General features: G+C 42.4%; 1 protein-coding gene across 24 annotated transcripts in view; it reads left to right on the top strand.

Moving 5' to 3' along the window:
- PPFIBP2 (PPFIA binding protein 2) overlaps nt 1–12,153 on the top strand; it is a 153,065-nt gene that overhangs the window by 137,129 nt on the left and 3,783 nt on the right. For 13 of the 24 annotated variants that reach the window (XM_079105720.1, XM_079105703.1, XM_079105723.1 and 10 more), the window contains 7 exons: nt 4,999–5,149; nt 5,410–5,521; nt 5,733–5,821; nt 6,129–6,251; nt 7,881–8,006; nt 8,746–8,934; nt 10,092–10,277. In XM_079105720.1, coding sequence (XP_078961846.1) covers nt 4,999–5,149; nt 5,410–5,521; nt 5,733–5,821; nt 6,129–6,251; nt 7,881–8,006; nt 8,746–8,934; nt 10,092–10,277 — 976 coding nt within the window. Of the gene's footprint in view, nt 1–4,998; nt 5,150–5,409; nt 5,522–5,732; nt 5,822–6,128; nt 6,252–7,880; nt 8,007–8,745; nt 8,935–10,091; nt 10,800–12,153 lie in introns of those variants that run through there. The other 11 variants (XM_079105721.1, XM_079105724.1, XM_079105714.1 and 8 more) reach the window with 3 other exon arrangements.

Below are 12,153 nucleotides of genomic sequence, written 5' to 3'. Positions count from 1 at the left end.
TACTTTATTACTAATAGCCTCCAACCCCAATTCTTCTTTTTCTGATGACAAATTATCTTTTAAATAGATAGTTGTAACATTTTGTAGGAGCACTCTCTGATTATAGAAGAGCAAATCTAACTTCTTTTTTCCGCATGTGCAGTTTTATGATTTTACATCTAGATAGCACTGCTGTGAATGAAGAGCCTATCACCCACACATCCTAGTCAGTCATAAAAATTTCAAATTTTTCTTTGTTTAACTTTCTCTTTTACAGACCTCAAAAATGCATTTTTATTGTTAATTTAGTTTTTATTTTAATTCCTCTTGTGAATTATCACATTTTTCCAATTTTATTTAGTCATCAATGTCTTTATTATAGATTTCTGTCTGCTCTCCAAATGTGAAGATATTAAGCCCATGTCTAAAAATTGTGGCAAAGTATTTTTAGACTTGTAGCAGAATTTTATTTTTGTTTGTGATATTTTACGTATAATGAGATTCATAAACTTTTTCTCTGTGGTTTCTTTCATTATTTTGCTTTAAATTTTTTCTATGATTTTTAGAAAACTTTGTTTAAATAATCCATTTGGGAATTTATCTTAATAAGTAAGTTTAGCATAAGGATTTTTTTTGTTTTTTTGTGCCCCAGGAAAAAGCCATTAAAGTGTAATGATTAATGCAGACAGACTCTAAAGCTACAGACTGGATCCCTTCTTTATGGAGGAGTTCTCTGAGCTGATATACCCTTCAAGATTCCCAGGTTTGTGAAAAGTTTCCAATCAGATCACTTCCCTACCAACAGCCTTTTTTTTTTTTTTTTTTTTTTCTTTTTACTTTTTCACAAACTCATGATCAGAGTCATATGTATATCATGATTGTAAGGAGGCTTTCAGGGCCCCTACTTGTATAGGCCCATTCCAGGGTCCAGAGAAGATCAATCAGTATATTGACAGGGCTAAGTGTTTGGAAATTTTTGCCTACATAAGGTATTTTAAACAGTTTTTAGTCTGATGAGTCCTTTTATTCCAGTATTGCCTTCATCTACACTTTCCCTTTTATCAGATGATGATGGAATAGTAGACTTGGGGCTCTTTGGGAACTAACTGGTTGAGGTGAAATTGAGTTGGGGATCCAGTTAGTTGAGGTTAAGTAGGATATAACCTGCCACGACTTCATATTTTGTTTGGTTGGTGTTTTAGTCAGCTTTTTCACTGCTGTGACTAAATGATCTGACCAGCACAATAGAGGAAGAAAGGTTCATTTGAGCACTCATGCTTTCAGAGGTCTTAGTCTATAGAAGCCTGGCTCCATTCCTGTCGGGGGAGGGGTTCAAGGTGAAGCAGAACACATCATGGCGGAAGAGCATGGCAGAGGGAAGCAGCTTGCATCACCAGGAAGCAGAGAGAGACTCCACTCTCCAGATACAAAATATATACCCAATAGCCATGCCCCAATTCCAGTATCCTCCAGTCACACCCTACCACTTCAATTAATCCCATCAGGGATTAATTCACTGATTGAGTTAAGACGCTCACAACCCAGTCATTTCTCCTCTGAACCTTCCTGCACTGTCTCACATGCGAGCTTTCGGGGGAACACCTAACATCTAAACCATAACAGTTGGATTTAGTTAACTAGCTATCCTCACATAAAAACACCTTCAGTACTCACCCCTACTTCTCATTTTGCTCATTGCCCAGCACTAGAAATGCACATCAGAGGTCATGTTCCATAATGAATGTGTCCTCTAACTTTCCATGCCAGAAGTATGGGACAGTGGAGACAAAATCGTATTTGAGATGTATAAAACAGAACCTAGTCTGTGGAAATTCTTTCCAGTCATCAGATCTGCAAACTCTTAAGCAGGAGATTTGGTTCTCTTGAATGCTTAGTCAAAACAGAAATTCTCTCCTGTCAGGAATGTACTTGCTAATGAAGTGTATGCAATCATGAATGTGCCATGTGCTCTTCCCTACCACAGGAGTGGCATGATTGGTAATCTCAATATATTTTAACAGCAATTTGGAAAGATGTTTTGGAACATGTCAATAAAACAAGTAGTTTGCCTGTGTATAAGAAGCTCTTTCTCTGTCATCTCTAAATGATTTCCTTGCATGTTCAGCCATACCTCTGGCAGAGAGAATGGGGGATTGAGCTCTAAAAGAAGCTCAGGAGGTTCTGGATCTGATATTGTAGGAACAACACAAGGCAAGTGGGGAGGGTATATAGAACAATAAATGAGAAGACTACAAAGATAAGGGCCAGAGCTCTGGGTTGGTTGAAATATCCAAAGGACAGAAGTTTTTACATTATGATCTCAAAAATTCTTATTTCCCCCTTCAAAACTGAAATGCTCTTCTAATATATACAATCTCTGTTTCCCCTCCCCCAATTTCCAGAAATGAGAGGATGAATGAAATAAAAACCTAACAACATGTGAAATAAAAGTGATAAAATGAGCATTGGAACAGATAAATTGTTCTCATATTAAGAAACAAATTATAGCTGGGTGCAGTGGTGCACACCTGTAATCCCAGCGGCCTTGGAGGCAGGAAGACCACAAGTTCAAAGCCCACCTTAGCAAAAATGAGGTGCTAAGCAACTCAGTGAGACTCTGTCTCTAGATAAAATGCAAAATAGTGATGGGGATGTGGCTCAGTGGTCAAGTGCCCCTGAGTTTTAACCCTGGTACCCATCCACCCCAAAATTAAAAATTAAAATTTTTTTAAAAGAAACAAATTTTAAACAACAACAAAAAATGGTAGACCATATCAAAAGTAGTAAATGCAAGAGATAAATTTCAAATAAAGAGAAATCTTTATTTTTATTTTTTTTAATGTGGTGCTGAGGATTGAACCCAGTGCCTCAAGTGTGAGACAAGTGCTCTCGACCACTGAGCTACAGTCCCAGCCCAGATTTCAAATAGAGGTAGTAAATAAATTCTCAAGTATTAATCATATAAAACAAGTCATATAAACACAAGTAAAAAGACTGAAATTTCTTGCTGATTTTACATGATATGCTACATCAGTAATGATAACATGAAACTCATGCATGCTACTATCACAAGAGCGTGGATAACACATCAATTAATAAATATTGTCAATTCAAAGAATATTTAAGATTAACCATAGCACTAGAAAACTTGAAATGCTATATGGTTTTAACACTCACATGTAAAAGATACTTGATAGACATTTTCCTAAATTTAATCCATGATTCTAAAAACATACATGACAATACAAATTATAAAAATTGTAAAGCTGAAACTTTTTAAACTCTCATAATAAAAGTAAACATAAATAGTCATACTAGAAGAAAGACTAAATCAACTTCCGTCCTACCCTAGAGCAAACATCATCTCCAGTGTTCTAGAATGGTGCTTTATTGCCATTCTGGCCCTTTAAGAAATCCCTTCCCTTTAAGAACAGTTCATCCAGGTATTCAAAAAATGTTTTCCTGCATGTTAGGGGTGCAGTCAGCTCTCTGTATTCAGTGGTTCTGCATCTGCACATTAAACCAACTGACTGCTAAGGATGTAGTTAGGCTTACAACGGTTTGCACTGAATATGCACACACTTTTTCTAGCCATTATTTCCTAACAGTGCAGTATAACAAGTATTTACATGGTGTTTGCATTGTATTAGGTGTTATAAGTAAGCTCGATGTGATTTAAAGTATATGGGAGGATATGTGTAGATTGTATGTAAGTACTACTCCATATCATATAAGGGACTTGAGCACCCTCAGAATCTGCTATCTGCGGGGTCCTAGAACCAATTTCCTGTGGATACCAAGAGACAACTGTACTTTCCTGGAAAGAAGTCTTTCTGAATATTTAGTCTTCTATATTCCATAGTCCCCATTTATTTTTAGAAATGAATATAAAATTGCTTTGTCCACCCCCTGCCCCAAAGTCTCTTTTGGGACTTTAATGTGCCATTATATTCACACTTGAAATGAAAAACTGATGTCTTTAAGAATGGTTGTTTTTAATACCTAGTCATACTGTCTAGGAAGATGATCCAGCTCTTCGTTTATTCATGTCTTTTTTTGATGTTGCTCAGTTGAGTATTATGGCTACTACAGCACCCCACTTTACCACCTTCTGATCCCCATCCCCATCACAATCACATACACAGGTACACAGGTCCACACATTCCTTGTTAAGGCAATTTCTAGGCAATTTATAATTTTGGTTAGTATGAGTGAGAATTTTTATTGTTTTAATAAATACTTTTGTAGCTGTGCATGGATATGGTGTAGAAAATATTGATTTTGCATGTAATATACATATTACATACATATATACGTATATGTATGTGCGTTTTATTACTAGCCACCTTACTGAACTCTCTTTAGCTTGCTAAGTACTCAGCCCTAATTGGAAAGAGCTACTTTCTTTTATTTCTATCTTTCTAATAGCTAGACTTCTTACTTTTATTTATTCTAATAAATATTATAATATTCTGGGTATAATCCTCAGGGTACTGTTATTAATAAGTTTGGATAAAAATATATTGTCTTTTTTATTGATTTTAATGTGAAAGTTCCTAGTATTTTGTTAATATTAGCTATCATTGAGTGGATGGCTGTTTTTTTTTGTTTTGTTTTGTTTTTTTTAATGTTAGAGAATTGATTGTCTTTTTCCAGCTTTCTAAGTGTTTTCCTTAAAAAGAGTGTTGAATCTTATGGATAAAATGAGTTAGCTGTGGGTATTCTTCCTAATAGGACCATGCTCTGGGGTTGTGGCATGTTGAGGTATATGTGGACCTATTGACTGCAGTCTCTTGAGGATTATGTTGGCTGTCCCATGTTCTAAGTAGCTGGATTTGAATCTCACTTGTAATTGAGGGACTTGAGTGTACCTCATGTGAGTGTGTTGTGGAGTTTCCTTCAGCTGTAGCCCATGGTTGGGTTGTTTGTTAAAAGATTGTTCCCTTTTGGTGAGGCTTTATTATATGCAGAACCTCAGGCTTTCCACTTACAAGAGCATATTGCTTTCCTGCTTCCCAGTGACACCAATGCCCCTTTTGCCCAGTGGAGCACAGAGCGTGTATGTTCATGGCTTGAGGACTTCGGCCTGGCTCAGTATGTGATCTTTGCCAGGCAGTGGGTGACGTCTGGCCACACTTTACTGACAGCTACCCCCCAGGACATGGAAAAGGTAAGGGCTGAGCACAGGAAGAGGAGGCTCCCATTTCTCTCCAGACCAGTGCATGGGAAGGTGAAGGGACCCCACCCATACACACACAGGAAGATGGACAGGAAGACTGGGATTTCCTTGGTAAATGCAGGTTGACATCCCAGGGGCCCATGCAGAGATCCCCTGCCACACTCTTAGAGCATCTCCACCCTGACACAACATCCTCTGAAGACCAAAATGTCTGCCAGATTTTACATCTGTTCTTCATCTTTCAATTTCAGGAACTAGGAATAAAGCACCCTCTTCACAGAAAGAAACTTGTTTTAGCAGTGAAAGCCATCAACACCAAGCAAGAAGAGAAGTCTGCACTGCTGGACCACATTTGGGTGACACGTAAGGACAAGCATAAATGTATTAAGTATATATCCGACTGTTCCTAAGGATAGAAAGAATTTCCCTGTTGAATGTGGCCTCAAAGACAGCTGTGTCCTTGTGAAAGGCAGATGGATTACTAAACCTTCTGAATAAAACTGGAACCTCAAAATGATAATTGTTGCTTCTATTCTCAAGAATCCTAACACATCTGTTTTTTCTGTATTCATAGGGTGGCTTGATGACATTGGCTTACCCCAATACAAAGACCAGTTTCATGAATCCAGAGTTGATGGACGAATGCTCCAATACCTAACTGTGGTAACGACTTTTCCTTTAAATATTTCAGTTGTTTCTGTGAGTGTTTGGTTCAGATGTGTCCATGATTCTTATGTTAAGCTTGATTCCATCTTTTCCCTCATACTTTGAAGTCCTTGAAGTGGTATTGATTGTTCCATAAGAGGTGCCCAGCAGCAGAGTATAAACTATCGTGATAAAAGAAGCTTATCACGATATCCATATGTACCTTCCTGAATGTGGAAGACTTGTTTGTTTGGTCTGGGAAGGACCTTTGGGGTCTTTTGTCACTTTGGAAATTGGCTCATCAACCAAAACTTTTCTTTTCCAGAATGATTTACTCTTCTTAAAAGTCACCAGCCAGCTACATCATCTCAGCATCAAATGTGCCATTCATGTGCTGCATGTCAACAAGTTCAACCCCCACTGCCTGCATCGGCGCCCAGCTGATGAGGTGAGGGCAGGACAGTAGCTATTCAGGAAGCCCTGAGCCAGGACACCTGAAATGTCATGTGTGAAAGAATAAGAATGATATTATCACAAAGTGGATACATTTTGAATTGTGCTGCTTGGTATTCTGGCACCTAAAACACCCATGTTCCTTACTTTGTGTCCCATAATGGCCACTACACCTCCAAATCTTCCACTCTCCCTTAGAGAGACAAATGTAGTGTCTATGACAGCTTTTTCAGTCATCATAATGATTACAGGAGATGAGGAGATGATGCAAAGAAGAGAGAAAGGGGAAGACAAAATGGAAATATGAGTGTCAAAGTAGAGGACCCAGAGGAGGGACAAGGAACCCTACAAAATCAGACTTTTCAGAATACTTTTCCCTACTTGTATATACAAAATTAAACAACATTCAGGCCCAGATACACAGAATCCATGAGCAAGTCTTACTAGAAAAGAAAGAGTATAGATAAACACAGCAGCCCAAATCCTGATGATATATCTGATATTGTTCCATGAACCTCAGGGTTCTCGGTGGGCCCCAGACTGAAGGGTTGTCAGTTACATCCCACCTCCTGTTCCTGGAAACTGTGTCTACCTCTGCCTCCTGGGGTATTAATGACTCCTACCTCTGTTCTCTCTGTGTCTGCTTCTGTTTTCTCACTATTCAACAAATATATTTGCATGCCTTCTAAATGTCAGGCACAGTGCTGGGCATTTTAAAGATCATGTAAGAGCACTTAGGCATAAGTATTTTGATGTGTGCTCCCTGTTTTAGTCAGCTTTTTTGCTGCTGTGACTAAAAGACCTGATGAGTAATTTTAGAGGAGGAAAAGTTTATTTAGGGGCTCACAGTTTCAGAGGTCTCAAAGGTCTCAATTCCTTGGGGCTTGAGGTGAGGCAGGACATCATGACGGAAAAGTGTGGCAGAGGAAAGCAGCTCACATGATGCTCAGGAAGCAGAGAGATTCCACTTGCCAGATACAAAGTATATACCCCAAAGGCATGCCCCCAATGACCCACCGCCCCTAGCCACACACTACCTACCTTCAGTTTCCACTTGTTAATCTCATCAGGGGATTAATTCACTATTTGGGTTAAGGCTCTCCTAACCCAATTATTTGTCCTCTAAACCTTCTTGCATTGTCTCACACATGAGCTTTTTGGGGACACCTCACATCCAAACCATAACACTCCCCTAAACATTTGTCCACAAGAAGATCTTGTGGACAAAATCTTCTATAAAAGAAGTCTATAAAACACTGTGCTTATACTTATAAGCAAATCTTTAAAATTCTGTTGAATAACTGAATGAAGAACTACCTGCCTTCATTTCTTTTTCCCAAAGTTAGCCAGAAAATTAGGGACTAACAGGATTCTGAATATTTCAGAATATTCAGGTATAACAGGATTCATATATCTCAGTGTAGAAGATCATGAAAGATCCAGTAAGAGCTATTTCTCTGAACTGAGAAGGCTCTCAGGAAGGTGGTCTGGCTGCCCTGGGTTGCTGAGCACAGGGGTCTTTTGGTGAGGCATCTGGGGCAGAGTCATTCACAGTGGATGACCCCACAGGGGGCTGTGGTAGGACCAATTAAGTCTAATGTCTTCACTCTCTTTCCTCTCACAGAGTAACCTTTCTCCTTCAGAAGTTGTGCAGTGGTCCAATCACAGGGTGATGGAATGGTTGCGATCTGTGGACCTGGCCGAGTATGCACCCAACCTTCGAGGGAGTGGTGTCCATGGAGGTCTCATTGTGAGTTGCACTCTGGCCTAGCCCAGGTGCCTTGGTGTAGACTGGGGTATTCAGAAACTAACTTCCTAGGACCAAACATATATCCTAATAAAAAAATAGATATTTCACCTGAACCCTTTATAGAATCAGAAGTCTCAAAGTATTTGATAATTTGTGGGTGAGAATTAATATACCCCATGGAAATAAGATAGCTTCTGAAAGGGCTTCCTCCACTACAGACCAAGAGATCCCAGGTTAGTGGAAATGCATGAGAATCGGCCCTGCACAAGTCAACTCCACCTGCTCCTAGAGGACAGGGGGCTGGGGAAGTAAGAGGGAGGCCATCAAATGTAATTTCTTGCTCACCATAATATGATCCTTATCAGCACTCAGATCTGTCAGGTGGCAAAGCCAGAGAGGAAATATGGAGATGGTGGTATAGATGTATGGAGGTGGTGGTTTGAACAAATAAGGGGGGGCTTATATGTCCAGAAGAGACTGGGAGACATCCTAAGGAGGTCCCCATTCTCAATTGGTCTGTGAAAATGAGATGGTCACTCAACAAATATACTAGCCCATATCTGCCCATAGCCAAGCCTTGTGCAGGGCAGAGAGAGGGCAGTAGGACACAGAACAAGTGTATGAGCTTCAGCCCTCCTCTGGAGGCACCCCAGGGCCCTAAGGGTTGATTTCTCCCTGTCACCTACTAGGGATCATCTGTGGTTGTCACTGACTAGGCTTGTCTGTGGTTTCTTCTTAGATCCTGGAGCCACGCTTCACTGGGGACACCCTGGCTATGCTTCTCAATATCCCACCACAGAAGACACTCCTCAGGCGCCACCTGAACACCAAATTCAGTGCCCTGATTGGTCCTGAGGCGGAACAGGAAAAGCGAGATAAAATGGCCTCACCAGCTTACACACCACTGACTACCACGGCCAAAGTCCGCGTGAGTTGTTACACCTTTCTGGGTTGCCCCAGGGACTTGCTTCTGGCCCTCGTGCCATATAGCCTCTGGCTCAATACCTGGAGCCAGATCAATGTGTACAGTGAGAACCAGAAGCAGCACTCAGCTTCTGCTGAAGGAGTTCGGTCTGTCTTCATTAGGCCTCCTCGGTCTGTCTTCATTAGGCCTATTGCCTACTTGTCTTAAGTCCGAGAAAGAGAGCACAGATTTCTTTACACAGAAGCCATGTTCAGGAATCATCTATTTTCAGGTAGCTGGGAGCTTGTCCTCTACCCAATGCTGCTGTTACTCATCTTGCAGAACAGATGAGTTCCTGGTCTGGATTCACTTCCATCAGGCCCATCTGTCTGCCACAGTGCAGGGGGTCTCCGTCAAAGCTATCCTGTCAGCGTGGGGAGTGCTCCTGTTGCAGCTGGTTCCACTTGTCCTGTTCTGTGATGTGGCTGCACACATCTGTCCCATATCCCTGGTGTGAAGTCATCCAAGTACCAACACCAAGCATCCATGGTCTCCCTAAATCTCACAAAGCCCTGCCTGAGCCACAGTATCCTCACCATGTCCTTCCCAGATCATAGGCTCGCAGACAGACTCTCTGGAAGCCAGGTTGGCCTCTGCTCATCAAACATGATGGTACCTCACAGCCACAGCTCACAGCTTGACCTCCTTTTCTGATGGAGCACTACAGCAACTTCCTGAGGGGAAGTCCAGTGCTGGGTGAAGCAGAGCAAGGAGGAAGACCAACCCAGGGCATCTGGTGTGGCTCTCAAGGCACTAGGTGCTACTCCCTGGTGTGGTGCCATCAGATGTGGGAGGAAGTCCTCCATGCTTGGGTCAAGTGCAAACTGGCATTCAGTAGGAACTCCCAGTCCATCTGGGAAAATAGGAAAGTCCCTGGGAAAATAGGGCAATGGGAATGAGTTTCCCCACAGTCTTGGAGGAACAGCTCTTCGTGTCCAGGGTTATTTGTCTGTTGACCTTTCCTTAGCATAGAAATTGCCTATAGGACCTGTTTGGTCCAGTTTTTCAAGATGCACTTTGCCTTGGTCCTTTCCTCCTAGGCCTGTTCTTAAATGCATTTTCAGTTATGTCTGCATACTGATGTATTAATGTTTTGTAATCTTGTATTTGCTGTGTTTTAGCCAAGGAAACTAGGATTTTCACATTTTGGAAACATAAGAAAAAAGAAGTTTGATGAATCCACAGACTACATTTGCCCAATGGAGTCTAATGATGCTATCAGTGACAGTCACAGGGTCTACAGTGGCTGCCGAGGCCTCAGCCCCCTTGATGCTCCTGAACTAGATGGGCTGGACCAGGTGGGACAGGTTAGCTGATGCTTGTTACCTGCCCTCTCTGTGCATCTGAAAACACAATAACACCACGTGTGCCATCGTAACTGCACCTCTCCCCCTGCTCATATGCATGGCTCGCAGAGAACATTCCAGCAATCGTGTAACCCCAGGCCAATCTCTCTTCATACTTTGAAGGGGCCAGGCTTTGAGGACTGTTGCCAAAGGTGGACTCTGGAGGAAAGACACTTAAAGATGCTTTTACATGTTCTAGTAATTTTAAACAGCCAACTTCAGCACCAGCGAATGCACAAGAACTTGGACACAGGTCCAGTCTGTGACCAATCCCCAAAGGCTCAACTCTTGGGCATTTTCCCTGTGCTCCAGTTGAGAGAAAAGTTCAAGTGCCTTACACCCATGAGCTGGAGAGTCTTGGCTGAGATCAAAGGGACAAATGACAGGGACATCTGCTGTGGTGACAGTGTAACTGCATTGTGCCTTTCTACAAGGTGGTTGTTTCTTTTTGGTAATAAAAACAATATTTATGTAGGAAGTAAATAGTGCAACATATTTTTAATTTTGTTGGGGGCAGAAAGGTGGGCATGGCTGAAATGGAACCCTACTTATTGCCCTGCTTAATAGCTTATGTCACTGAGCTCAATTCAGGTACACACTCAGGATTCATCAAGGGGGAGAGAGCAGAGAGGGGGACCCCCTTTTTCTCTCTGTATCCTTCAGCGGAGGACTGCCTCAGGCCCCACCTCCCTCAGTGAAGCAGAGGGGAAACTTGGTCTCATGTATATTTTGGCTGTAGGTCACATCTGCCATGCAGACCCCAAGTTGGTTTCCAGTTCACTAAAGCAGGGTGGGGGTGACAAGCAGAGCCGCCTTGCTGGCAACACTCTGTTCCCTCATGTGTTCTGCCAGCTTCTCATAACTGTTGTGGGGGATGGTTTGCCTGTGCTGGCAGGGCTGGAGCAGATCTGGCCTCTTGATGTAGAGGCTTACTAGCTGATAATGGGCCCTCCAGATGGGCTGTGTCTGGCCAGAGACAGAGACGTGCCGTGCCAGGCTGAGCTCCTGCTCATGAGATTCCAGTTCACCCCAGGCCAATGTTTGGCTCCACTGGGTCCCTCAGGCCTCATCTATGGAAGAATAACAGCAGTGTCATAACCATCTGACAGTGAGGCTGGGCCAGTGATTCCACTGTGGCACTCTGACTCTGTCCCAGATGGAGAGGCTGCTAAAATTTGCTTCATATACTACCAGCAGCCTCAGGCATGGCCTCTTCCCTCAGACCACCACCTTCAATGAAGTCCACCTGGTGAGAAATGTGGGCACAAGCTTGTCAACTCTGGAACACTGGAGTTTGGTCCTGATACTCAGGGCAACTGAATGGCACGTGTTCCTCCAGGGTGATCCCTGGCCATTGTAGTTATGCAGCCAGTCAGGCCAGCTTTATCCCTTATTTCTTATGATTTCCTGGTGAGAGACTTTGCATGTGCCTATTTTCAAACCCTGCATGGAACTGTTTTGCCACCAATTCTCTGTGCAACCTCATGGAAGTCCTCCTATTCCCTTTGTGTGCCTCAGTTTTTCCACCTGTAAAACAAGGGTTACACTTGATGTCCTATGAATCTATAGAGAATGCTTTCAAACCTACAATGTCTAAATCACCATAGGGAAGGAGCAGTCCAGCATTACCCAAGGAGGAGGGCAGGGGAGGGAGGATCAAAAGGAAGGAGGCGGCAGCTTCCTGAAGATGCCCACCTATACTGGGGCATCAGTATCTGGGGTCCTTTTGGTGCCTGAGAATTGTCATTTTATCCAGCATCTTGAAGGTCTGCTATTCTTTTCTGGAAATAATGAACATGTGCTGCACAGCTGCTTCTCACAGACCATACCCGTGCCC

The sequence above is a fragment of the Sciurus vulgaris genome, assembly GCF_902686455.1.
Source record: "Sciurus vulgaris genome assembly, chromosome: 11".
NCBI classification, from domain to species: domain Eukaryota; kingdom Metazoa; phylum Chordata; class Mammalia; order Rodentia; family Sciuridae; genus Sciurus; species Sciurus vulgaris.
This window is presented reverse-complemented; position numbering and strand designations above follow the sequence as displayed.